A 27,385-nucleotide genomic window follows, 5' to 3' on the forward strand; every position below is an offset into this window, starting at 1 on the left:
CCAGGAAAAGAGCATGCCCAGAGGCTGCTGCCCCTTCAACCTGGACCCCAGAATGATACACACAGAGTGGAAATAACCCCAACCCAAAGTCTAGAACCAAGACCAGCCTCTCTTGGCGAGAGGTGGAGAGAACTGGAAATTGTGCCAGGTGCCAAAGACACAGAAGCATGCAAGCCACAGTAGGATTTTGCTCTTTACCCTAAGATCACAGGAGATCTTTAGGATACAGCTTCTAGGGGAAACCCTCTCCATTCTTTCCAGATGCTGCTTGGGATCCACCTAGATCCTTCAGAGGCCCAGCCTGCTAGTATAGAACCATATACTACAATACAATTACTGTTTATGCATTTATCACACCATTGATGCTGGCTCCTCCCCCGACAATAATTATTCTAACTCAGGCTAAAGACAATAGTGACTAAACTCTGGTCACGTCAAAGAAAATTGAGAGGAGCAGATGTTTGAGTTGGTAGGTCTGACCCCTCTAAATACATGGTGCAAGCACTTCAAAGATGGGATGAGAGGAAGACATTCCCAGCTAGGGGAGCAGTCCACAATAACCATGCCTATCTCAGAGCAGACCCTAAAGTCTTGCTCTGTAGGCAGAAGAACTGATGTGAGAGGAAGCAACTGGTGTGAGAGGAGGTGGTTCTGCCAGCTGATACTAAAATAAACCAGAGAGTAAAAGGCATTTCATCAGCCATAAACCCTCTGCCCCCATCTGTGTGGCTGACTCCTTGCATTTCAAGCCTCCACTTGAACATCTCCTCAGTGGAGACACTCCTGACCAAAGAATCTAAGAAGCTCTCCAGGCAAGCAGCATCCCATCATTGTTTTAATTTTCTACCGGGTACTTGGCACGCTAATAAACTGTGAGTCATGAGAGGGAGAGGCCTTGCCTGAGTCATCCATTGTTATAAATGCAGCACAGTGCCTGGCACATGGCAGCACTCGGGAAATAATTGTTTAACAATTGAATGGACGAAGGGGAATGGATTGCCCTCTTCTTTTATACACATCCTTCTCTCTAAAAACATCAATAAAAGCATATTTAAAAATAATAATACTGTTTCCGAAGAGAATTCATTTATGAGGCTCAAAACTGGAGTCAGAAAAACTAAGTTTAGAGGCTCTTGGGGTGTACAGGGGAGAAGAGATGAAGGCCTAAGTTAGGACAAAGGTAGTAAGAATGAGAGAAGGAGATGAGTTTCCAAATCATTTAGCTCAGGCGTTGACCAACTTTTTCTATAAAGGGCTAGATGATAAGTATTTAAAGTTTTGCCAACCATACAGTATCACAACTACCCAACTCTGCAACCATAGCACAAAAGCGGCAATAAACTACATAAACTAATGAACATAACTGGATTCCAATAAAACTTTACGAAAAGAGGTGGCTGGCTGCCAAGCCCTAATCTAGACAGTCAAATAGGTCAAATTTGGTCACTGACTAGAGAGGAAGGAAGGTGGAAACAAAGAGTCAAGGTTGTTGCTAGTTTGGGATCTTTATGTTCTCAGTGTTTGGTCCCAGAATCATAAATTCATTTAGTCAATTGAATGTCAGAGGAGAATAAAAACGCATTAAAATTACATAGTTCAACAGGTTCTTTTCATTGGTCATGATATTGAGGGCAGGAGCCCCTGAGGTGGTGACTAGTGAGCGGCACAAACAAAACCAGAGTTTCCCACTCTGGGGTCAGCAGTGTCTCCATTGCACTGCACCTCTTTCTTTTATGCCTCTAGATAAAAAGATTTTTCTCTCTCTGCCTTGAGACCGCCATGTCACATGTAATAATAATAATTACTGTATATTTAGTAAATATCACTAGGCATCCATCATGTGTCATAGGACCACTGAGGGACTGTCTCCCACTGCAGGAACCTTAAAGTCTTATCATAGTTATACACATTTCCCCAAGCCATTTTTGTGCTCCTGATTTTTCTTTTAGATCTGATATATTTTTTAAGTGGTTGTGAAACATACATCATACTTCTTTGCTCTAAGGATTATTCACTTTCTGCTCTGAACAATGTTTTATGTTAAAAGCATACAGAGAATTTATTCAGGCCAAAAACTAAATCATGGCTTATTCAGCCTCATGACAAGAAAAGAATAAATCACAGACATGCATTATCAGAACGTAACCACAGTCACACAGTCAACTCCAATTGAAGACCAAAAAAAAAAAAAAAATCTTGCTAAAAGGCAAGCAAAATGCCCTGTGACTGTTATGCAAAACCAAAAGCCATACAAAGAGAAAAAAGCTAGAAGAAAATATGCCAAATACTAATAGTGCCTTTTTGAAGGTGAATCCATGGAAATTTTTTCTTTTCTACTTTCCAGAGGATACACATAACAAGCATGTGATTATTACTATCTTATAAGGTTCATTTAAAAGGAAAATGTTACTATACTGCATCTTTTAAAATTCCTGAATTCCTAAGTGTATCTTGCTCTAGGATATTAACAGAATACATTATGTAAATATTAACAGAAAATTATATAAAAAAATGTAAAGATCTTTAGGTTTACAACAAAGTATGCTTTCAGGTATAAATAGCTAATAGAGCTTTGTGTCTGGATAAATTATTTTTTCCTTCATGTCTAGTGAATGACTCTTCTTTAAGTATTTCCAGACACCATACCCCCCTCACTTTTATCTTATTTTCCAGTACTGCTTCCTTTTTTTCTCATTTCCTGACAAGTAAACCCAACATGGTTGGCTGAATGAATATCGTAAGTTCAAGTTCTTCTGGACAATTAATTATCTTTAAAAAATGGTTGCCTTATGCTCATCAGGAGAGAATTCTTGGAGCAGTGGACTTGCTCTCTTCCTGCTTCTTTCAGAAAATCTTGACCCCACTGATCCTTCCTTGAAAATGGGAGCCAAGATGTCAAGATAGAGGGCCAGGCAATAGCACAGAGCAAGTGTCCGTGCCAATAGCTTAGTCCTTTTGGTTTCACATTTGGCTCCTCCAAAAAGGCCAGCTCAGCATTACCAAGCTCTGATCCCCATTCCCACTCCAATGATGGGCACACGCAGAGGGGAAGAGAGGAGAAAAAGCTGTCGGGATGGAAAGAGGCAGCTGTGAGTGACCCTTGGGGATACCTCTCCATTCTAAGTTCAAAAAGACCCAGTCAGCAAAAATGAGCAGATGGGAAAGTCTCTAGGAGGCAGTCAGCAGAATGTATGCTTAAATCAAGATCCAAAAATGCCTCATCTGAACACACAAGGACATGCAAGTTCCTAAGAGCACCAGTTTTGTACCCCAGCCAGCCCTTTTACACTTGCCCTTTTCCGGCCAACTTATGATCAATGCCACCTCACTAATAACTTCCAATCTCAAATATAAAGAAATATACTCTTGCCCCAAGAAGATCCATAAATAGGAAACCTCTCTTCCTGGGCTGAATCTATTTTGGTTTGCATGATTGCCTTTGTCAAATATGAGCGCGTACACTCAGCACTACAATGGGAGTTACGGAACTTGGGCTTTTTCTACATCCTATTACATATTGTTCAGAAAGCCTGATGCACTGAGCAAAATATGAATTCATTCAGCAATTATTTTCTAAGCACCTACTATGCACCAGGTATTCTTCTAGGTGCTCAAATACATCCATGAAACACACACACAAACACAGGTTGTAATTGTGGTGAGGGAAATTTCTGGTTAAAAGAATCATCTTCAGAAATAGAATTCCTAGAAAATTTATGTTTAGATTGCTAACTTTCTTAGAAATAATACAATAACATATACCCAGGCTTAGAACCTTACCTGGAAGTTAACAAAATGAGTAGATAATGGAACGTACTAAGGAATCAGATTTTGGAGTTCAAATATTGGGTCTTCTCTGAGTAATTAACCAACCCAATAAGATCTAAACATTCTGACATAAGAAGATCCTTCTTTTCCTAAAAGCAGTCAGTTAATCTTACAATGAAAATCATGATTAACTGGTCCCATTCATATATAGAGAACTTCTTTTTTTTAAAAGGGCCACTCAAATATGGGCAGAGAATCTATTATATACAACATTTGAGGTTATCTAACATGAAAGGAGACCAAAATAAACAAACTGGGAAAAACATGTAACTTGGAAGAAAGAAATATGGAGAGCAAAGTAAACCTTATTTAAAAAATAAAAATGTTAGCATTAACATCCTCAATGAAATATGGAAAGATTACAGCCACAAAATAAGATTAGGTGCTATAAAAACTTCAGAAAGAAAAAAATCTCTTTAAAAATTAAAAATAATAGGAATTATAAAATGCCACAGAAGCTTCAAAGATAAAATTAATCTACCAGAAAAGAGAACAAAAAGAACCAACATGAGACAGAAGGAAACAGACTTCAAAAATAAGAAACAGTCGGGGAAATTTATCATCTCAAAAATAGCAGTTAGAGAAATAAAGAACAAATGAATTGGATAAAATCAAATAAATAATTCAATAAAAATTCCCAGAAATATATGTTCATATTGAAAGACCACTTTCATTTTGAAAGACCGTTAAAAACACAATACAATGGATAAAAATAAACTCACACCAAAGCATAGTCTCATTACTAGGGACAGAAACTTCTCAATACTAGGGATAGAAAGAAGATTAAATAATTTTTTTTTTAAATGTATATTTCATACAAACAACCAACAATCAGAAGGCTTCAGATTTCTCAAAAACAAGACTGGAAACTTGGGCATAGTAGAGACTTCAAAATTGTGAGGGAAGATAATTTCCAACGTTTTAAAATCTAATCAAATTATCAATTAAGCATAAGGGTACAATATGTACTTTTTCAGACACACATGTACCTTTTCTCAGCAGGTAACTGGAGGATGAGCTCCGTCAAAACCAAGGTTAAAAAAAAGTAAGAGGAACACTGAGGATCCTGGAAGAGGGGATCTGACACACTGACACAAGAAAGGCACCCCAAGGACAGTCAAAAGAAAATCTAAACGCAACAGCCCTGAAGCAAGTCTAGAGGGCAACTAGAGCTATTGAAAAAAGTCAGAATTCTTTTGGGAAAATGTCTTCAAATGAAAAAAAATCACAGACTACCTAATGTTTGAATTAGTGATAAGTTCACAGGACAACACAATATTATTAAGCAATTTTTAAAGACAATGAATAATTTTAAAATTATGCTTACATATGACTTTAATAGAAACAAAATCTAAATTTTAAGTTTATAAAGTGCTTATCATACTTCCTGGCAAATAGTAAGTACTCAAAGAATTTAGACACTCTTATAACTATACTGTACATACACACACAGGCTTCACTGCCAATCTGTCTCACTGAGTGGCCTCAGACAAGTTGCCCAAAACCACTGGTGACCTTGGAGAAAGTTATCTTTCAGCCTTAACTTTTTCATGGAGGAAGTGAAGATAATATTAATACCCATTTCACTGGACTATTGTGAACGGGTAGACTATTCAAAATAAACAATAACCAGTATGGCCTGAACCCAAACCCATCAGAACACTCATTGCTATCAACTAGCAGTACAGCTGTACTAGGGCATGTAGAATGCTAGTATCAGTCAATGCCTAATAAATGCTAACTATTGCTATCAGTTTCTTATTTGTGGTATCATTTTTTCTTTCTATGGTGAATAACCATAAAAATGTTTTTAAATATTACTTTTATTTTCAATAGGAGTAAAATGTATTTCTTTTTTATTTTTTTAAATTTATTGGGATGACATTGGTTAATAAAATTATGTAGGCTTCAAGCGTACAGTTCTATACTGCATCACCTGTATATGGTATCGTGTGTACACTACCCAAAGTCATCTCCTTCTGTCAACATTTATGCCCCCTCCTTTGCCGCCTTCTACCTCCCCCACCCCCCTTTTCCCTCTGGTAATCACTATATTGTTGTCTGTGTCTATGATTTGGTGATTTTTTATTTTATTTATCTTTATTGTTGAAACTATTGCAGATGTCTCCTTTCTTTCTGCCACTGACCTGCCCCCAACTCTCACCCCCTTCCTAGGCCTTCACCACACTATTGTCTGTCCAGGGGTTATGTATATATGCATATCAGTTCTTTGGTTAATCTCTTCCTGCCCCGCCCCTTCCTTAATATAGCTACCTGAAGATAGAGTTATAGAGAACCAAGAAAACACTGGGAGAAGGAAAGAAGGGGAACTTAATCTGCTGTTACTTGAGCCAAGGATCAGGCACCGCCAGAAAGCTACATGACCACAGGCCCACTCTGATGCCTTCATCCACAATCTTAGAAAAATTCTTGATCCCACAGAGAACATTCCATTTGCAAATCCCTTCAAAGCTGGCCCTGTACCCTTCTCCACAACCATAGCAGCAATGATAGAAGCTGCAGTAAAAAGACTCAAGGCCCCAAGTTCTCAACCTAAATTCTGCCACTAATGAGTTATGTGACCTTGGGCAAAGGAGCCTTCACGTCTTTACTTATGAAATGGGAACAGGAGCGCCTGTTCCAGCTGCCAACGGATCAGCCGGGGCTCCAACAAGAAGCTGTACTTTGGAAAGCACAATGCTGCATAAAGCCAGGGTGGTATGATTTCAACGATGATGGCCTTGGGGTGAGCCCCAGCAAATGTGCGGGTGCCAAAGCTACCAGCTACTGAGTTTCAATTAAGAAACCCTGGCCAAGCAAAGCAGGTCAGAGGGAGGCAGGAGCTTCATGGGGTTGTAGGGAGGCACTTAGCAAGCAATAGACCGTGCATCAGCCAGGGAAGATCACGCTCTCTTACTATTAGAATCAGGGACAGTGGCCTCAGCATCCTGGAAACCTAATTCTTAAGGCCTTTAAAAGCAGGAAGGGGGCAGGAGAATGGGGAGCATGTTCTTATCTTGGCAAAACAGTAAAGTTGGCCAAGTTTATTTTCAGCATCTTTTTCACCTTCCCTTTCTGACATCACTCCTATTTGCTGTTGGTTTCCTGAAACCCCAGACCCAGGCTGTAGGGTCAGATTTCCCTCGTGGTACCTGCTGGTTGGCATCCAACCCCTGCTCCACACGCAAGCACCCACCAAAGCCTAACCTCTCCAGAAAATGACTCATGGTCCAAAAATTATATCCTCCCCCAACATTTGAAAATTGGAAGTCCTCCTATTTCATCCCTGTCTCACCTTGACTCAGTTATTACAAAACAAACAAATACACAAGAAATTGTCAATGACCCATATGTTCTTATAGGTCATCCTTAAGAAAAAAAATTTTGAGATATAATTGATATAACAGTATAATAGTAGGCTATCTTTTAATAGTGTAATTTTAAAAGAAAATTCTGAAGATGACGTCTTAATCAGTATTCCCCAAAGTGTCCTAACTAGGAAATTGGGTAGATGTCTTTTTTTTTTTTTTTAATCAAATTCCAGCTCTGCCTCTCACTAGCTGAGTGACCACCGCCAAATTACTAACCTCACTGTGACCCTTTGGTTATTTATGAGGGGTGATAATGGTGCCTACCTCATAAGGTTGATGTGACATATAATGAGTTAGTAGATGACAAACAGTAAGAACAGCATAAAGACAGAAGGGATTCAAGGCACAACAAGAGCCCAGAAAACAGCTGATCCTGGGCTCCCCGAAAATCAGGGATGATTCCTAAGTAAAGGGGTGGGGTAATCAGCCTGGAACAGGAAGGCGGTGACATTCTGGGAAGGGCACTGACTGCTAAGGAGTTTGGACATGATTTTATCAGCAGTGGAGGGCTCCAGCAGACTTGTGAGCAATTCTGTGTCTGCCATACCATATAACTAAACAATCCCAGATTCTATCTCTTTTCCCCCTATGAAGTGGTTCTCACATCTGCTTCTCACTGTTCTGTTCTTTCCCCATGTCATATCAATGGGAGGGCCATTTCTGTGGGCCTGGCAGCTCCCCGGATTGAGCCCCTGCATAGCCTACTCTGCCCAAGTTCATACCTTTTTTACTGGGATACAGCTACAACCCAAGCCTTGGATCTGACTCAACCGTAAGCCCCATGAGGGGAAGGTTCATAGCCTTAGATTCTTTTACATCTCTCTGTGCTGTTCACATTGGTTATCTTATCATAGGGCACAATGAAAACTTATTACCAAATAAATAGAAATGCACACTCACTTGTGCTGGGCACACAATGAACTTGGAAAGCAGCATGACACAACAGCAGCAATGACAAAAACCCAAAGACCTGGGGCTTCTGAAGAAGAGAGAAGCAAAACTGTAGAGAGTCTACACTGAGATAAACACCTCATGAGCGATTTGACCCAAAAACCTAAAATAATTTTCCCAATTGAAGGGCAATGTTTTATTATATTTTTCTTAAATTACCAATGTTTCCAAAAGACATAGAGCCAAACTACCAAACTAGAAAAAAAACAAAACCAGAAAGCAACACACGACTGAAATCGCAAGGGCTTTGGGATATGGCCAAGTTGGCAACAAAGCCCACAAATTAGCTGTGTGGCCCTGGGGAAACGTCTTATCTTCTCTGGACCTAAAGTCTTTCAATGAAGGTGGGGAAAACACTTATCCGCTGCCTTTGAAAACTAATGTTTAGAGAGTAGACATCAAGAGTCGGGCTGAGCGTAGGCACAAAATAATGTTGGTTCTCTTGTCTATTCAACAAAGAGCTGAGTGCTTTCCATGTTTCAGAGAGGGTTGGAAGCACTAGAGATGTATCAGACAATAAAAGTCAAATGGAATTCGTCTGACTCATCCTTAGCCCCTGTGAAAATAGAGTGAAAGACCAGGCCTTTACCTCATGAAAAATGCACACAATGACCATATACAAGTCGTGCATACAGCTGTAAGGAGGTCAAGGATCCCACGAAACCTTCAGGTTCCTCTTGTGATCTTTAAGAACCCTGCCCCTATTTCAGTGTTTCCCAAAGGTGTTTATTAAGAATGACTGGGGTCATGGATAAGAGAGGCACAGGCAAACCTTGTTTTATTGTACTTTGTTTTATTGTGCATCGCAGATATTGCTTTTTATAAATTAAAGGTTTGTGGCAACCCTGAAAAAAAAAAGAATGACTAAAAGTACATGTTTCTGATTTACAAGGAAGAAAAATACCATGCAAGGGATGGGAGTAGGAATGCTGATCAAGGACCCCAGGAGAACCTCACCACTAAGGAAATACGGCCTGAGCAGATCTGTCTCCACACTTGCTTTTCCTAAGCTGGCCTGAGCAGATCCGTCTCCACACCTGCTTTTCCTAAGCTGGCCCACCCTGTTACAGGACTATAAATTAAACTCTACTAGAGCCTGGCACACATTCCCCTCTCAATAAATATCTGTGAATGTAAAATGAAGAATAGTCCACTTCCAAGGAAGTAAATGCTACAGCCCTGCAAGTTTCCTAGATGACTTTAACACCAAGTGTCAACCCTACCCTTTATCCAGGCAGAAATGTTTATTAAACAAGCACAATGTTAAAAAGCTAAGCTTTCCCAGAGAGCAGAAAAGAAACAGAAAGCAAGAGTTCAGGCAACCGAAAGTGCTGACACACATCTGTTGCTCCTCTCGGGAAGGGAAGAGAAGGTGGGCGATGACACAGCAATGACTGGGCAAGGCCAGGCGCTCCACATCTACTCTCAGGGTCCTGCCTGGTTGCTCTCTCCTCCACCTATAAACCACTGGTCATCAAGGGGGCAATAATACACTCCACACAAAATCAACTGTAAAGTATGTCTACTGAAGCCTGATTGATAACAGGACAAAACACTTGTCATTTCACACTTTAGTTTCATAGTCCATTTATAAAGATCATCCCCCCCCCCCCCAAATGATTCAGGGTATTACTTTTTACCAAAAACTTCTTTCAATCCTTAGTTGGTCTTAATATTTTTCCTTTGGTGCCTATCAAGTCAGCATCTGATGTCAATTTTCTCTTCTTTAATGGTTTTCTGGCCTAACTCGGCCAGACCTTAATTGAGTCACATATATATGATTCCAATAGTTTTCTAATGTCACTTTCATAGAGTCCATGAAATTTTTCCTCTTTTGAAAGATCTAAATTTCTCTATGCAATCAACTTACATACATACTGTCTTGTATGGCTGGGTGATTATCAGACCATCAGAGAAAGCCCAGCCTACAAAGTTGTGGGTGGTATGTGGCAGGTAAACTTTTGGAGGGTAAACATTATTTAAATTATGAGTCCTTCATGAATATACTCACATTATAATCACTTTTACTTCCCTCTATTACCTCATAACTGCAGGAATCAGATAATTAATAAATCAAATAATACATATAAAAGCAAGGATGCCTTATATTTTACCAATTACATTTTGTTGGTTTTTATCCCAACTCTGAGAGCCTACATTCCTTCATTGAGCATTCTCTTACATCAGACACTACATCACCAGGAGGCCCTAAAAATGACAGATACTTTCTTAAGTGTGGCAAGCAGACAAGGAGACAGACAGCAGCATCACCATCCTGTCTAACATGTACTGAGTGTTTACTGAGCAGCTACCAGAACAGGTCCTGAGAGTTTTATTGACACTAATATAACCCTTTCTCAACATGCCTATGAATATTACTATTCATATTTCCATTTGACAGATGAGCAAAGGCTTCTCTGAGCTGTTCAGTGAATGGCCCAGGCCCACACAGCAGGTCCTCAGCAGAGCTGGGGTTCATACCCAGGCTGTCTGCAGAGCCTGTACATTTAAAGACAGCAAGACAGCACTGTGAGTGGTATGCCCCCCCCCCCCCCACACACACACACAGTGCAATGTGAACCATTCTGTGCCCGAGCTCTCCAAGTCAACTGCAGCTCTGAGGCTCATACCCCATGGCCAGTCCACGAACATCTGTCAAATCCCTGAAGACTTGGGATTTGCTGGGCAGAACACCACCAAACACCTTCCCCAGCAGCAAGGGCAGCTGAGGAGCAAAGGAACGGAACTTGCCAGCTGGCTCCTCCCAGCCCCAGGGCCCTTGGAAAAGGGCTGCTGGAGGCAGTGAGGCGGCTGTCCCTGTCACCCAACAGCTGCCGCCCCTTCGTGCTCTCCACTCCGGTAATGGAGCTGTACAAGCAGCTACTTGCACCCACACTTTAGAAAACGCAGACTAAATATAGCCAAGGGTGCTCTCATGAGCCAGCTCAGAACTGGTAGAGCTGCTGCATTCCACTTCAGAAAGCTGGGGAGGAATCGGCCTGATTTACAGGAGAGAAGCTTCTGGTTTGCTCCCGTGCTTTCAAGAGGACTATATGCACAATCCAACTGGGCTGCAGGGAGTGCTGAAGGTCTGGCCAAGCAGATAATAGAGCCTGCAGGAAAAGGAATGTACCAGACATGACTTAGGAGCATCCTCACTCACTGTCCTGCCCATAAAGGGCTAGACAACCGTAACACCAGGACTCGGGGTAGGGCAGGTGGGGGGGAACCCATTAGGTAGAACATATTCTCCATACACCACTGTGTTATGCCCTCTCCCCAGTCCCCATCCATCAATATTCTGCTAAAAGCTCACTCAAGCGCTACTCCCTTGGTTAGGCTTTTCCCATCCAGCTCAGAACTCAATGCTCCATTTGTTCTCAGACCTCCCACGCTATGTTGCTTGGACTTTTATTTAGCACTTATATCATTCAGCCTAATCTGCTTCTCTGTCTCCTTCACCAAAGTGGGGGTGTGGGGGCGTGGAGGCAGAGTGAGCTAAGCTCCCTTATTTGTTAGATCTGTCCCAAATCTACTAGAGTTTCTTGCACACAGACAGCACTCTTCCTGCTTATCAAACAGAAAATGCAAAATCTGCCTAAATGCCAGTGGAAGAAAGTTTGCAATCCACCCCCACACCCCCTTCTCCTAATTAATTAAATGCACCTCTGACACTCCCTAGAGTTCAAATACCAGTTTCAGATCCCTGCTGCCCCTCTTGTAACAGGTCAGCACAGCACCGACTGTGACTCAGCATTCCAGACCACAGCCACACCGGCAAAAGTCCCACACAGCCTCCCCTTACTAGCACCAGCCCTTGCTCCTTCCGGCATATGAGTAAGGCAAGAAGGATGAGCTGAAAGGAATCAGTGAGGGCTGGGCCAGGCAATGCGGCAGCGGGCTTGGGCTGAAGCCCTGTCTGAACTGGCTGTGAGGTCCCAAGGAAGCGAGGGGAGTGGCGGGATCACCACCACAGCAGGTCTGAGTCCCTACTGCTCATTCCCAAGGCAAGAATTTTCAGCAGTGGGCTTCTATCCACCACTCTCAGGTCCTAAAAAGTGACTAACAGAAGCTGCTGGTGCAGCAGGGGCAGATCTCATGGGCTAGGGAACAAAATAAAAATTAGAGAGAAAATAAAGGACCCTTGGTGATAAGTGAAATAAGGTAGCAGTGAGTGGAACAATAAAACAGGTAAGTACCTATTAGGGATACTTGTCCACAGTCCCGCTGCTTTTACATCTACTCTGTAGATGAACACAGTTGGGAATTTTCCTTAGGGGTGGAAGGGGGCTATGTGGAAATCAGAAGCACCCATAATCCTACTCATTCATTCATTCATTCAACAAGCTTCATGCAAGGCCTACCACAGGCCAGGCCTAAGACACAGTGCCTGCCCTCAGAAAGTACCACCAAGTAGAAGAGATGCCTATAAATGACTCAACAAGGAAATGTAGTTAAAGACGAAGGTGCGCTAGCAACAAAACAGCCATCGTCTCCTTGCTTCATGCGTCCTATGGGGGAAGATCTATGAGAATGACACTTCTGGTCTCTCTCCACTCCCTCATGGGCTCTTCTCAAAAGAGGAGAAGACAATGATCTACGTGCAAGTCTGTGAAAAGGAACACAGCACAGGTGGCTCAGGCCTCCCTCCTTCCTGTGGGGTCCCCCCACCTGCTGTGGGAGCCCCATTCTCTACTGTCTGGCTGTCGATGTCACAGTCAGGCACTCCTGTGGGGGCAGTGTCACTGCTGGGATGCAACATTAGCAAGACCACTTTATCATTTAACCCAAAGCCAGAAAATATAACCCATGTGGCCTTGTAATAAAGATGACATTTTTTATCTCCTAGATGGTCATTCTCTGTGACTCAGTTCTGAATTCAAGCAGGGTTCAGAGCCATCATCTCCAGCTGCTTCTCTGCTGCAAGTGTATCTCATCTGCCCTTTTCCTCAGCCGCTGTTATTACCTATCCTAACAATATTTTGGTGATGGGTAGGGTTTTTTTTCCACTCTTTTACAGGACAAAAACTGTAGAACCTGAGCACTGAATGACTCATCAGAGACTATTTGATAAGTCAATTTGTTCACTTATGATGGAAAATTCAGATTCCTTAACACGGATGTCATTTAGAGCACATAGCCTTCTGATTGCAATCTTTGCGTGGCGGGGGGTTGGGGGATGCTGAATATTGGAAATCATCTTTCTTCCATGTAAGAGGGGCTATTCTATTAGACCTGGAATAGAAACACTATGTACAAGGTCCATCTGCTCCACTTTACTTAAAGCGCTGTGGATGAAGCAAGAAGATAAACTGGGGACAGGGACTTGGAAAACCCTTCTCTTTGCTTTGGGACATTTATACTTCATTCATGAAACAATTGTTGTGGCCCTCTAAGTGGCAGGCACCAATCTTGGAGTAATGAGATGAATACAGCACAGTCTCTAATGAGTCCACTCTTTTTCTTTCCCTGTTTAACACTGCAACCCACTCCTGTTATTCAACAATGCCTCAACAGGCACAACCATTTATACAGTCTATGCACGGAGAGTGGATCACCCTGTGGTTTCTGAGTGCCACCTCCTCTGTAGTGGTCCTAGCTCTCCAGCTATTTGGGGTAACTTATTACAGTACAATTTTTTTTTAAGAGACAATGGGTATCAGTATAATCGCAATCTGAATGCAGACGATCACATGTTCTATGGCTGGAAAGCACAACTCCAAGGTGCCCAGATGCCCACCCACAGGTGCCAGGTACTGGTCAGGCTAGGGAGCAGGAAAGTAGGATCTTGTCATTAAATTCAAAGAAGAAAACACAAATCAGGGTAGCCATAAAACAATAAACAAAAGGCACCTCTTCTTCATCTTAAACTCAAGGCTACAGGTTCAGCAAAATGAATGAGCTCCCTTCTTGCTCTTCACACTTTTACAAGCTCAAGCTTTACAAAAACAGGTTGCATATCACAAAACCTTCTAATTTGTTAATTAGAAAGTCTGGCGTGAATAAGTGAAAATTTAGGATACAAAACACATGCCAAATAGTTTTGTTTGTTTGTTTTTTTAAATGGAGAATGAGAGGGAGTTCAGATAACATTTACTGAGAATCTACGTTCCAGGCACCCTTGTATAAGCCTCTTCCTCACAACTGTTCTGGATAGTAAATAGTAATGGAACCTCCTTTCTCCCGCCAGATGCAAAAATTAAAGTTCAGATGTTAAGTAACATATATTATGTTGCCTTTTCCAGTTCCTCTGGCAAAATGTCTTATTCTCTGAATCAGTGTTTCTCAATGAGCTCGGGCCACTGATTGTTACTTGGTTTGGGGCTGAGAACTTCATAGGGGATGACCATGCCCTGAGGGACAGTTAACATCCCTGGCTCATGAGCACAAAATACCAATAGCAGAACCCAACAGCAGTCCCTGCATATCCTACACATGCCTTAGGAGGACAACACCCCCTCAGATAAGAACCACTGCTCTAAAAGATTTTTTTAGTATCAAGACACAAGGCTGAAGAGAGGGACACATCCTTTAAAAGTGCCCCCTACCTTCAAATCTCTGGAATGCTAAGAAAGTCCCATGCTTTATGGAGTCAGTTACAAAAGCTCCATGAATTTATTTCCCGTGCATTCCAAGAGCATTTATTGATTATCTATTAAGGGTCAGGTACTGTTCCGTGAATATAAAGTCAAAGGGAGTATGGTTCCAACTCCCAAGGGGTTACAGTCTCCTAGTCTAGTGAGAGAGAGGTTAGATACGGTGAGAGCTAGAACAGATGTAAGCACAGGTGCTAGTTAGGGATGCTTAGTGCAGAAGGCACCTCCCATAGACAGGACAGTCCTGGGAAAGCAGACAAACGGGAGGGCTGGGGCAGGTTCACAGAGGAAGTGAAGTTTTCCCTGAGCCTCGAAAGACCAAATGAGAGTAGCCAGGAAGGGCCCAGTCTAGGCAGAGAAAAATGCCTTTGCAAAAACCAGAGAGGAGTCATATTTACAGCCAAAGTTTAAACTATTTCCTCCATTCTTCAAGTGGAGACCTCACTGTGATTCAAACTCAGGATCTCCTGTTTACCAGACAGGCATGTTAACCAAGTAAGTCACTAGATTTATTTTCCTTATAAGTTATCCGCAGTCCACTTGTATTTCCTGCCAAAGCCCTTGTTTTCTTAGGTATAATAACCCATCAGACAAGAAATACGACTAATTCTGTACTTCCAGTGAGCAGGATATTGTTTTCAAGTACATTGTGAACTGGCAGGCAGCTGGAGTGTCCCTCACTGGGGATACAGAAAACTGGGGAACAGAAGAGGTAATATGTCATCCGAGGAGTGAGGTGGAGGGGTGTCCCTAGGTCGATATACCCTTGGCCTCAAGCTCAGGATGAACTTTACCTTGTTGGGGTTTTTTTGTTTGTTTGTTTATCTGAAGTCTTGTCTCACTTATTATCAACTCTAACATGCAAAAAGCTGGTTTCTCACTCTATTAATACATTTGCACAGAGAACTTGGAAAAGACTTTGGCTATTTGTTTGTTCTTTTCGAAGGCATATATGTTATAAATAATTTTTAAAAATATGTAAATAAATATATTAGATATGGATAGATAGATAACTAGAAGTAGCCAGCTGGGGATCTCTGAACCGGAGACAACCCAAAGGCAGTAGTTTTCTGCAGGAATGGAAGCTGAGCCCAGGAGCTGGGTTGTTGCCCCTTCAGGGTGAGTAATTATAAAGAGGCATATTAGCTTAGTTTCTCTCACCTGGGGCGGGAAGGCGAGAGAAGCAAGCAAGCCCTTATGGCTCTTTCTTGCCTCTAGTCTACAAGGAACAGCTCATTTCCCCTTGGCAGGAAGCCTGATGCAACTAGCAGGCATGTTTTCTTTTTCCTACACACCCCCAACCCCTTCCCCTCTGACCTGAACCCCACTGAGGAACCATAATTCTGTAGGTGAACTCGGCCCCCTTTCGTCCCATGATTATTTCATTGTATCAGTTTGACCCCTAATCTGACATCACAACCATGTCTGGTCCACATTACTTCCCCCCAGAAAGTACCCTCCACAAGAAAGCCCGCGTCCCGAGCGAGGAGAACCTGAAATGAAAACTCGGGATCCCTCACAAGCCGCCTGCCCCCGCTTTCAACCAGGAAGTTCAGAGGCGGCGGGGCCGCTGCGCCCCGACGGCCGCGCCAAAGGCCAGAATGAGCCTGGGAAAGAGCTCAATTCACCCAATTCGAGGAGGCTGGCTCCCCTCTGTATCCCTGGCTGGTTGCATTTCGTTTCTGTAAACTTCGGAATCCCGGGAGGGTTGCAGAAACAGGGACAGGTGTAGGGGCACCTCCACTCTCGGGGAACCTCCGCCGCCGCCCCGCCGGGCGCGCACGAGGGACCCTCGACCCAATCGCAGCGCGTGCGTCCCGATGACGCACCTGGCCGGGGCCCCTCCGGCGGGCGGGGGGCGAAGCGAGCATCCCCAGCCGGGGGCCGGCCCCCGCGGGCAGGGCGGCGAAGGGGGCACCTCGGGGCTCAGACCTCATGCCCGTCTCTCAGGCTTTCCCCCCATTTCCAGCGCATCGTTTCACATCAGGGACACTCTTCGTCTCCAGCCCTAAAGTCCTGCACACCTACGTGTCTTTCCAAAGCAACTGAATAAGGCGCCTGCCGGCCTCCCGTGGCTCAGGTGAGCGCCCAGGGGTGGAGGAGGAAAGGGCCCGCTCGCCGCCACCCTCTTTCCTCTCCTCCCCGCGTTCCCCAAGATTCACCGGGGATGTGTGTAGTGGGGTGCGCGGGTTAAGAGGGAGCTTAAAACGCCCCAGCGTCCCTTACCTTCCACAGCCATTCTCTCAGAGCTTTCCTAACGCATGCATAATTTTCTCGGCCGAGGTACTCCTCCTGCCCCGCGCTCCCCCCCTCCTCGCGCTTTCGCCTAAATATTCTGCGCTCATCTGCTCCAGGACCAACCTGCCGCGGTCACGCACAGAGAGGCTGCCGGCTCCCGGCTCCGCGCAGGGCCTCCTGGGAAGTGTAGTTCCCTCCCTTCGCCCGGCCCCGCTAAAAACACCCCGAGTCCTCGGCGGGGCGCGCCCTCCCCCCCACGCTTGGACTGCAGCTCCGGCTGCAGCTGGCCCACGCAGAGAAATCCCTCCTGGGGAGTCTCATAAGCGGACCCGGGGACCCCGAGAGGAGGCAGGGACTACATTTCCCAAGATGCCCTGAGCTGGGTTTCGTTCCGCACTTGAGTAGAGACCTGTGATTGAGACCTTGCCTTCAAGTAAAAGGGGGTGAGCACCTGGCAGGAGTAGAGCGGGAGGCTGGGGGCGGCGGGGTTCGCGGTGTGATCTCCTGAGCTTGTTTTCTGGCCTCCTAGGCGGCCCATTTAATGTCAGCAGAGCCCGCAGCGGGCTACGGTTCATCGCCGGGGTCAGAGCGCCCTTGCACGGGGTGCTGTTGAAACTTGTTCTGGGATGTGTGGGGTTTGGCTGAGTCCTGGTGAGTAAAAAAGCTGATCCTTCACGTGGTTCAGGTGGCTAACACTTAGCGTGAGGGTGGCGGATGGCGTCAAGTTCCCCATCAGGCATCACCCCTAAGGAGCAAAACCTAGGAACCAGATTCCACCTGAGGACGCCAGGGAGGGAAACCTGCCCGGCTTCCAAGGCAGGTGACTTGCAGGTTGCCTGGCCTGGGACCTGTGGGTGGCCTGTCGTGGGGCCTAATAATGAACAGCGCCTCGAATCAGTGTTCTTTCCACTTCTGAGCCTGTGCCCTAATTCCAGGTGCTGGGCGTGCTTGGAGCACACAGGAAAAACAGTCCCATGAGGGCAATAGAATGGCAGAGTGGGCAAATCCTGATACAGAGGAAGTTCGCGAACTTTCTTTCCCCTGCGAGGGGAAAAACAGATGCATCTGTGGCTGGGAGAGTAAGGGAATGGCCTTGGGAATAAAACGCACTCGGGACTGCAGTGAGACTTTTAAAGGCTTTGAGTTCAGAAGTGCACAGGGTACCACTGCCACCTGGTCCCCGGCATTTCTGGCCCCTCCCCCACATGTACTTTTAAAAAAAAAGGAAGGAAGGAACGACTGAAAAATAACCCTGAGGAAGTACAAAGATCTGATCCTTACCATTATCAAGACTACTTAGATTTTCTTTTTCTGTCTTGGTCATAACTTTTTTGTTTTGTCTCTTTCTGTGTATAATAAGCACACCTGCTTTTTTCTTTCTTTTTCTTTTTTTTTCTTTTTTTTTACCACTAAGAAGGTGTACTTAGTCCGTCTGTTGGGTACTATGGCTCTGTCTGGGTCTCTATAAAAGACCTGTGTGTATCCATTAAAGGCCCTTGGTGATACTCTGAGTCCATAGAGCTGTGTGCAAATCAAACCCAAGGCTTTGGTAAACAGAAACCCGCTCAGTGAGACACAATTGCCACGGGCAAAATAATTTCCCCAACCACATATGCAACCAAGCATTCCAAAAATCTGGAAGGAACTGAAATGCAGGTGCATGTCTCCCCTCTCAAATATATAACATGACCAAAAGCATTCATTTCCTTAGATTGAATGAATGGAAAAGGCAGTCGTGGGACGACAGACAACATCAGTAGTTCTCAACTTTGTGCATCAGCCTTTTACAAACACAGGTTCCTAAGCCCTGCCTTAGTCTCACAGAATGAAGATTTTTTTGAGGTTTGGGTAGGGACGCTTAAGTTTTTAAAATCCATAGGTGATTCTAATCTTTAACGAGGGAGAAAATCATAGGTTTGCTTTCAAGCTTTTACGGATCAGGATGATACTAAAATGTGAAAATCACTGAAATCCATTTTTAATTTACAAACCTCATTTCATTGCTTCTTGGCCTATTGGCTGAGATCAAGTATAAAAATCTCATTTCAGTCGAAGTCTTTAAGAGCTTTCCTAACTGACATGCATTCCAGTTGGAGTTTCATTTTTAGTGTAAGTATAAATAAGATGTGAAGGAAATATTTGTTTAACCATATGAAATAACCAACATTTAACTTTGTGAAAATCTATAAATGAAGTGATTTTATGTGGTTTCACCTTGGATAAGCAGCATTAAGCAGGGTTTTCAATTCTGAGTATTAGAATCACATTGGAAGCTTTACACAAACACACACAAAACTTCCCAGTGGAGTGGCCAAAAGAAACAGACAGAAAATACCAATTCTTGACAAGATTATGGACCGGTATGGACTCATGTATACTGTGCAAATTGATACAACCACTACGGAAAATCACTTGGCATGTTAAGCTGAATATCGGCTTATTTTGTGACCCAGCAGTTCCAATCAAACATCTATGCATACACTTTTCCAAAAAACATCTACAGGAATGTTCATGGCTGCATTATTTGAATAGCTACAAACTGGAAACAACCCAAATGTTCATCAACAATAGATCGGATAAATGAATTGTGGCATAACCAAACCATCCTCTCTAGCAGGGATTGGCAAACTATGGCCCATGGGCCAAATATCGCTCACTGCTTATCTTTATATGGCTCAGGAGCTAAGTGTAGTTTTTACATTTTCAAATAGTTGGGGGGGAAATCAAAAGAAGGAGAATATTTTCTGACACATGAAAGTTATAAAGAAGTGCCCACATAATATCCTCAGTTTTTCTTTTTGGTCTGCAAAGCCTAAAATAGTTCATATCTGGCCCTTTATAGCGAACAGCTTCTTCTAACTCTACTATAAAATGAGAATGAATGAATGAACATGGTCGAACCATATGCATTAGTTATCTATTGCTGGTAACAAATTGCCCCCAAATATAGTGGCTTAAAATAATGCTCATTTATTATCTCAAAGTCTGTGGGATAGAAATCTGGGTGCAGCTCAGCTGGGCACCCTGCCTTGGGGTCTTTTAACAGGCTACAGTCAAGGTGTTGGCTGGGCTGAAGACTCATAGGGAAAGGATCAGTTTCCAAGCTCACATGGTTGTTGGCATATTTCAGCTCCTCACAGGCTTTTCTTGGTTGGAGGGCCTCATTTCCTTGTTGGCTGTTGGCCAGAGGCCACCCTAGCATGTTGCCACAGGGCATCTCCAATATGGCAGCCTGCTTTATCAAAGCATGCAAGCTAAGAAGGCAATAGAATCTGCTAGCAAGATGGAAGTCACAACCTTTTATAAGCTAAGTGTAGAAATGCCATCCCCCCTATGTTGCCATATTCTATTAGATACAAGTTTTTCAGGGGGAGAGGATTAGACAAGGCCACAAGTAACCAAAGGTGGGGATCAGTGCAGTTGATAAAGTACTGTTCTTATGCCCAAAAGTCATCATGATGAATTTTCACTTTCTGAAAAATGGGAGGGGTCCTCAGGCTGGCTCCCAAGTTTGCGGCATGAGCTACACGGGGGGAAATCAAGGAGAAAATGTAGGCAAGGTGCTTACAAAGTTTGCAGAACATTTGTGGAAGTAATTATTCTCAAAGACTTGTTGCTGACTCCATGGTTCCATCTTCAACCAGTTCTGGAAAATAAAGACCCTGGGACACACACTTCCTCCCCTCCTCCAGCATGGCTGTTTGTGCAGAGCTAAGAAAGAAAACATGCCACAGTTGAACAGAGTATTTCAGGCATGGGACATATGAAGTTCATTTACTAGTGAAGTCATATCTAACACAACTAAATTTAGCAAAGGGGAATCAACGCTTATATAAGGTTAGATTCTCAAGTAAATGTACAGAGTAAAAATCAAGAATGGGCTACTTTGTGCTTGAAAATGCCTTATGTTGCCCCTTGAAATATAGAATATGTAATTTTATGCACACAATCCTGTAGAGCAACTTCTAGTACATCAGAATTAGAGAATATCAAGGAAAGACTACAAGGAAGGACTTTATGCAGATGGGTACATATTCAAAACAGTCTGCCCTTAAGATAATCAGATTCCTAGTTCTGATGGGAGGATGGTTAGACAGTTTCCCGTTTTTCCTCTTGGATTCTAGTACCTTGATATGCTGTTTGATTTTCTGAGACTTAGATGAGGTCATTAAAGCTCTATCTTACAGTAGAGTTGGGTCTCTAAAGAAATGGCAGTTCATTCAATAGATTTAACCCATCTATAGGAATCAAATACTTAGGAAGTGGTTACAGTTTGCCAGAAATTCTTTTAAGTGCTTTAAAAATGCGCAGGTGTTCTGGCTCTGAGGGCCATGTGCTCAAACACTACACTATGGTACCTCTCTAATTTTCCAGGTACCGTGTTTCTGCCACAAGCAGTTTTGGAGAGTAGCAGGCCAAAGTCAAAACAAGAGGCTGCGTATATGGATATCAGGTGTGGTCGGTCCCCGAGGAGCATCTCCTTGTGCCTCTCATCTTGAAGGGCGGGTGAGTCATACGGATAAGACTTCTGCAGCCTTTTCTCTTTGGGAAGCTCTGTGCCTTGTTATTTTCCCAGGGCCCGAAAAAAGAAATCCAACATATTGTGTTGTCACCAGAGAAAAGGATGGAGTTGAGCCTTCGTGGTTAGAGATGAGAAAGGTCCATCACTTGTCAGAAAGTGAGAGTCAGGGGAATTCATGCAGTCAGAGCCTGAGAGAAAGCACTGCAGGTGCTGATGACAGATTACTATCCTCATAAACCTGAAGGCATGATCTAGGGCTCAATCCTAATGTCTGCCAAACTCAAAGGAGTGAAAGAAAAATGGGTCAGAGGAGATGACTTAGGTTGCACCTGGGAGAGAAGGAGTGCAGCGCTCCCAAGATGTGCCTTGTGAGATAAGGCAATCATTAGCATAGCGCAGGTCCAGCCCATGGTGACTGTTAGAGAAAAATGTGAAGTCTGGTTTTATTCAAGGAAATGCGAATCTTACGGGGGTGGGGAATATTGAGCTGATTTTTGCCCCGCCATTTTAAATGCTAGTGGGGTGGGTGTATCTGTTAGGTGTCTTAACTGATGCGGTGTGTTATTGTTAAGATGGTCTCTGTCTTCCTAATACAACCTTCCACAACCTTTTGGGGCCCTTCATTGTCATCTCCTGGGCCGACTCAGGAAAAAAACAAAGCTAACCATAAAGCCTCCTATGGCCATGGTTCTTTAGGGTGCAGCCTTACAGGTGCTGTATGCTTTGCTGACTCCGCCTTTGGAGGCACCATGATGGACCCTGGAAGGGTATAGATGTGAGTTTGAAATCTGCCTCTCACCACATACCAGCAAGGTGGACTGAATTAAAATGATTAATACATCTTGCCTTAATGGATCACACATAAAATGGATCCCTCTCAGGGGCTTTTTGAGAATGAGTTATCTTTCTGTCTAACAAAATAACCCAAAACTCACTGGCTTAAAATAAGAAACATCTATCAACTCATACATTTTCTGTGGTTCAGGGACTCTGAGAGCTGCTTAGCTGGGTGTCCTGGCTCAAGGTGTCTCACTAGAGGGGGTTGAGCACATCTAGTTTCTAATCTGACTTCCCTTTCCCTGGTTTTGCCACTCTGTCCCAGCGAACATTATCTTCTAGACTTCCCCACTGAAATTCCATTCTTGTTCTGGAAAACCCCAACTCCTACCCATTGGGTCCTTCCAGGACCCATTTAATTCCCCTCATGAAGGCATTCCCCCAAGTCCAAGTCACTGGTCCTGAATAGCATCCTGGGGGGGGGGGTGTATTTGGACAGTTGATAATTTCTTCTGATAACCTGAAGAGCTGCAGAATGGTGTAGGTGGGAAGAGGGGTCTTGATGCTCCAGATCTCACAGCATCATTCAGGTGGACCTGCCCCAGTCCTCCACAAGTTAGATCTTTTTGCTGGTTTTCTGAAAGACACACCTTTTAAAAAGTCCTGTTTTAAAAAGACAACACCTTTTAAAATATGCTGTTAAAACAGCACATAGCTTGCCCTAGAGTTATTTTAATTCACTGGGATAACACAGTCCCTCTAAACTTTAATGAAAAGCAAAGTATTTTCTAACTGCTTTGTAATTTGCAATATAACTTTTTCTTCCTTTGCAAGCAGTACATTTTATTATTATTCAGAGTAATATTACATACATTCCGTGCTCTTAGCTTTTATCACTTGGAGCCTAATGGATAAAGAAAGGAGCCATATACCTCCAGAAGACTATTCCCTTAGTCATATCAAGAGAACATTTGAAGAACCATTTAAGCAAGCAAGTATGCCCTGTGAGACATGATAACATAAATAATACAGGTTTCCTGCTCTGAGAGTTGGCTTTAAAAGGCATTTATCCATTCATTTGTTCATATATCACGTACATTCTGAGCACCTACTATGTTCCAGGTACTATAATGGGTGGTGGGGAGTGCTTTAGACTGGATTCCCCAGAATTACTTCAAATTTAAAGAGCTGTAAATAACACAGGTTTATTTTCTTACGGTTCTGGAGGTCAGAAGTCTGAAATCAGTTTTGCTGAGCTAATGTCAAGGTGTCGGGCTGGTTCATTCTGGGGTCTTTGAGGACATAATTGCTCCTTTGCACTTTTCAGCTCTTTTGGGAGCCTTCCTCTATCTCCAAAGAGCATCACTTCGGCCTCTTCTTCTGTGACCACATTGCCTTCCCCTCTGACTTTGGCTCCTCCTGTGTCCCTTTTAAAGGACTGTTACTATTACATCTAGTCCATGTAGATAATCCAGGATAATAGCCTCATTTTTTAATCCTAATCTGTTAAATCAAGATCCTTAACTAATGCAAAATAATATTGAATGCCAACTGTAATTTAAAAATAAAATTTAAAAAGAAGATCCTTAACTTAATCACCTCTGCAAAGTTTCTTTTGCCATATAAGGTAGCAGTCACAGGTTCCAGGGATTAGGGTGCGGACAGGTTTGGGGGACCATTATTCAGTTTACCACAGTATCAAACCAGAGGAAGTGGTTGTGTTATATTTATGCAATGAAATGTTATGAAGCCCTAAATCCCTTGAATAACATTTACTGAAAACAGGAAGTTATCATTCAACGTTTGTTCACCAAATCTAACACTTCTAATGCTCCGGATCTTGTTCAGAGAACTGGGGAGATGGTCAAGGGCTAAGGTCCAGCTCCCTTGCATCTTATGTCCTCATGAAGGAGATAGTAAACAAGTACGTGAATTAATAAGCCGTCATTTCAATTGGCGACTAAATGTCAGGAAGCAGATGGGGGAGCATGAGGGGTGATCTTGCAGAGGAAATGAGGAAGTCTTTCTGAAGTGGCCACATTTCCACTAAGACCTCATGAAGAGATGGCTGCAACATGCTGACCAGCGGCCGAATTGTCCAGGCGGAGGGGGAAGCAAGGGCCATCTTGAGGCAGGCAGGAGACGGGTGTGTTTTAAGGTCTCAGCCAGCGTGGCTGGGCACAGTGAGCAAGGACGGAGAGAGCGTAGGTAGGCACGAGGAAGGATGTTGCAGGCCAGCAGGTGGCAGACACTGCTAGTTGCTTCCCTCTAATGTCCCATCTCTTCATTCTTACTGGGGCCACCAGTTTAGTGTGCGCAATTAAGATACCGGTTTTCCTGGAGTTTCTTGCGGCTGGAGTTATGGTTAGGGGCATTGTGACACTGTCCATGCCAGCAAAGACATATGATGGTATCAGTGTGTGGAGGGAGTCTTCTAGGAAGACTCTTGCAAAGGAAACAGACTCTGCAGCTCATCTTCCTGGACTTCTGACTTTTGTCCTTTCACGTATCTCTTCTTTCTCTCTGGAACGTGATGAGGTCCTGGGATGGAGGAATGGCTGGCCACCATGAGAGTGAGAGCTTTCGGATAGGGATTTGGGAGCAGGAATATAAAGTGCCTGGGATCTTGGGGGCATCATGTGGCTGTTACACTCCTTCTGGAATATCTGCCTTCGGAGTCCCGAGTGGTCTGACCACTCTCACTGTGGCTCCATGACATGGATTGGAATCCAACCCCTAAACAATAAACCTAGGAAGAAATTTACATTTTGTTCTATGTGTAATTGGAAATCATCAGAGGGTTTTAAGCAGGAGAACTATATGGTTTGATTTCTATTTGTAACAAATGATCATATCTGCTATATGAGACTAGAGGAGATGGTCATTGCAGTAATTCAGCAGAGAGGTGATGCTGGCTTAGACTAGGGTTATGAAGGTGGGGAGACAGAGTTTGAGTATATTTTATAGAGTTAAAAAAGGAAACAAAACTGTATAGACATTAAGATAATAGTAGCCAGCATGTATGTATTAAGTATGTGTTATGTGCCAGACCAGGCTGTAAGGATATTACATAAACTAACTGATTCATTTAATCCTTACACTATTCCCATGAAGTAGGTGTTATTTTTATCAGCACTTTACAAATAAGAAAACTAAGAAGTGAAAAGGTTAAGTAACTTTCTAGTAAGTGATGGAGGATGCCTGTGTGTGTGTGTGTGTGTGTGTGTGTGTGTGTGTGTGTGTGTGTGTATTGGGAGTAGGGTTCTGTGTGTGGGTATGGATGTGTAGATAGGGAGATACAGATGGAGACATCCTAGAGGGGAAAAAAGGCTGGAAGGACATATACCAACTATCTTATAAGTTTTATTTTGGAGCAGTAGGATTACATGCAATTTTTCTAATTTTCCAATATTTCTAATTTTCCCATATTTCTAATTTTCCCAATATTTCTCCAGTGAACATGTGGTACTCTTACATGCAGGCAAATAATTAAAATAGAAAAGATATTGTGGATTAGCATTGTTGTACTTAGCAGTAGATTTAACATCGCATTAGTTAAGCAGAGAGAAGAGTCACCGTATAGTTCTCATGGCCAGGACAGAAGTCATATCAGGCTGAGCTGTGGAAATTAAGTCATGGAGCAGGTTAAGTTCCTAGACCTCTAGGGCATAATTACAGCTTCCATCTCCAAGCCCAGTTACCTGTTCACTAATTGATGATGTCTTTTAGGAATAGTCCTTTTTAAATACCCCAACTTCTCAGCTTTTTCAAATCCTGGCATTGTAGAGAAGCAGCTTTTTAGCACGCAGTCTGTCTGTTTGGTTTCATGTGCTCCCCATGTCTGGATTCTGTATGGCACGTTGGCTTTCTATGATGAATTTCCCTTGCCAGACATGACATCATTTAGTTTATTGATGTTGGAAAACCCTCAGGGAACTCCTACACCTGTGGTATATATGTTTGTGTGTGTGGATATAAACTTCGGAACAACAAATCTTTGGCAGGTGAATTCACTTATCAAATTCCTAGTCCGAGGAGCTGTTCAAAGGTAAACCACATTAACTACTCAGAGTCAGCAAATAAGGAGATGGCAGTCAAAATCCAATTGGGGAGTGGGGGACCCAAAAACAACCTTTTAACCTCCAAATTCTGAGAATGTCAGGAGCCGTATTTAAAAGATACAGGTTCTAACATCTCTCCAGGCAGTAAATATTTATTTCATTTCTTATAATAGCCCCATCTCTCTGTCCTTACATTTCTTCACATGTCATCGTTGGCTCAGTTCTTAGCACTAAGCCTTATTCATCAATACCATGAATATAGTAGAAGAAAAAATGCAACCATGAATGTATCAAAAATAAAAAACAAGAGGAAGTAAAATAATGGACTCAAAACTCAGAGTGAACAAAATGCTAATATTATACACTAATATACATGTATCTTTTTATTAAGGATTTGAGAACATTTGGCATATGTGCTCCTTGTTTTTACGTAGAAAATTTGAAGGACATAAAATCCATGATATATTAAAAATATTATATTAAAAACTGAGGGTAAAAGTCTAAATAAACCACAGTTTCTTCTTTAAAAATAGCTCTCTGTTTCATTATATTTTCTGCCATTTCTAAGATTTGACCAATTCATAAATGAAGGTAGCCATCAGATCATGTTGTCAAATTATATGGAATGTCAGTAGGAAAAAAAAAAGCAAGCAATGAAGAAATAGTATTCATTATACAATCAAGAAACATGAACATCAGAATAGAGAGCCTTTAGGGGCAGAACCGATGAAGACCAGAGAGGACTTTTTCTGTGCATGTGTTTTTACTTTAAAATAGATACAGGAGCTTAGGTTAAGCTACATGACAATACCAGTGTGTGGATAAAACAAAAAGAACAGATTTCAATTGAGCAAAACACTCCTTCCTAAATGGACTAATTCTGATAAACCACCAAGACATGGGGCTGCTAGATTCTAGACAATGAATTTATACAAAAGGAAACAAAGCCCCATAGACATTTTTATTGTAGATGTTCTCACTATGTCAGTACTAAGGTATAAAACAAGCAAAGAACTGAGCATAATTACAACCTCTCTCAAC

The 27,385-nt window shown here is 42.9% G+C and overlaps 1 protein-coding gene across 1 annotated transcript in view; it reads right to left on the reverse strand.

The window, feature by feature from the left end:
* Window positions 1-17,037, reverse strand: part of SAMD12 (sterile alpha motif domain containing 12) — a 146,246-nt gene extending 129,209 nt beyond the window's left edge. The window contains exon 1 of the mRNA XM_087825598.1: window positions 16,973-17,037. Within this exon, the coding sequence (XP_087681724.1) occupies window positions 16,973-16,985 (13 nt within the window). The 5' untranslated portion in view covers window positions 16,986-17,037. The remainder of the gene's footprint in view (window positions 1-16,972) is intronic.
* Window positions 17,038-27,385: the final 10,348 nt, after the last annotated feature.

The sequence above is a fragment of the Miniopterus natalensis genome, chromosome 16 (assembly GCF_054644295.1).
Source record: "Miniopterus natalensis isolate mMinNat1 chromosome 16, mMinNat1.hap1, whole genome shotgun sequence".
In the NCBI taxonomy this organism is placed as follows: domain Eukaryota; kingdom Metazoa; phylum Chordata; class Mammalia; order Chiroptera; family Miniopteridae; genus Miniopterus; species Miniopterus natalensis.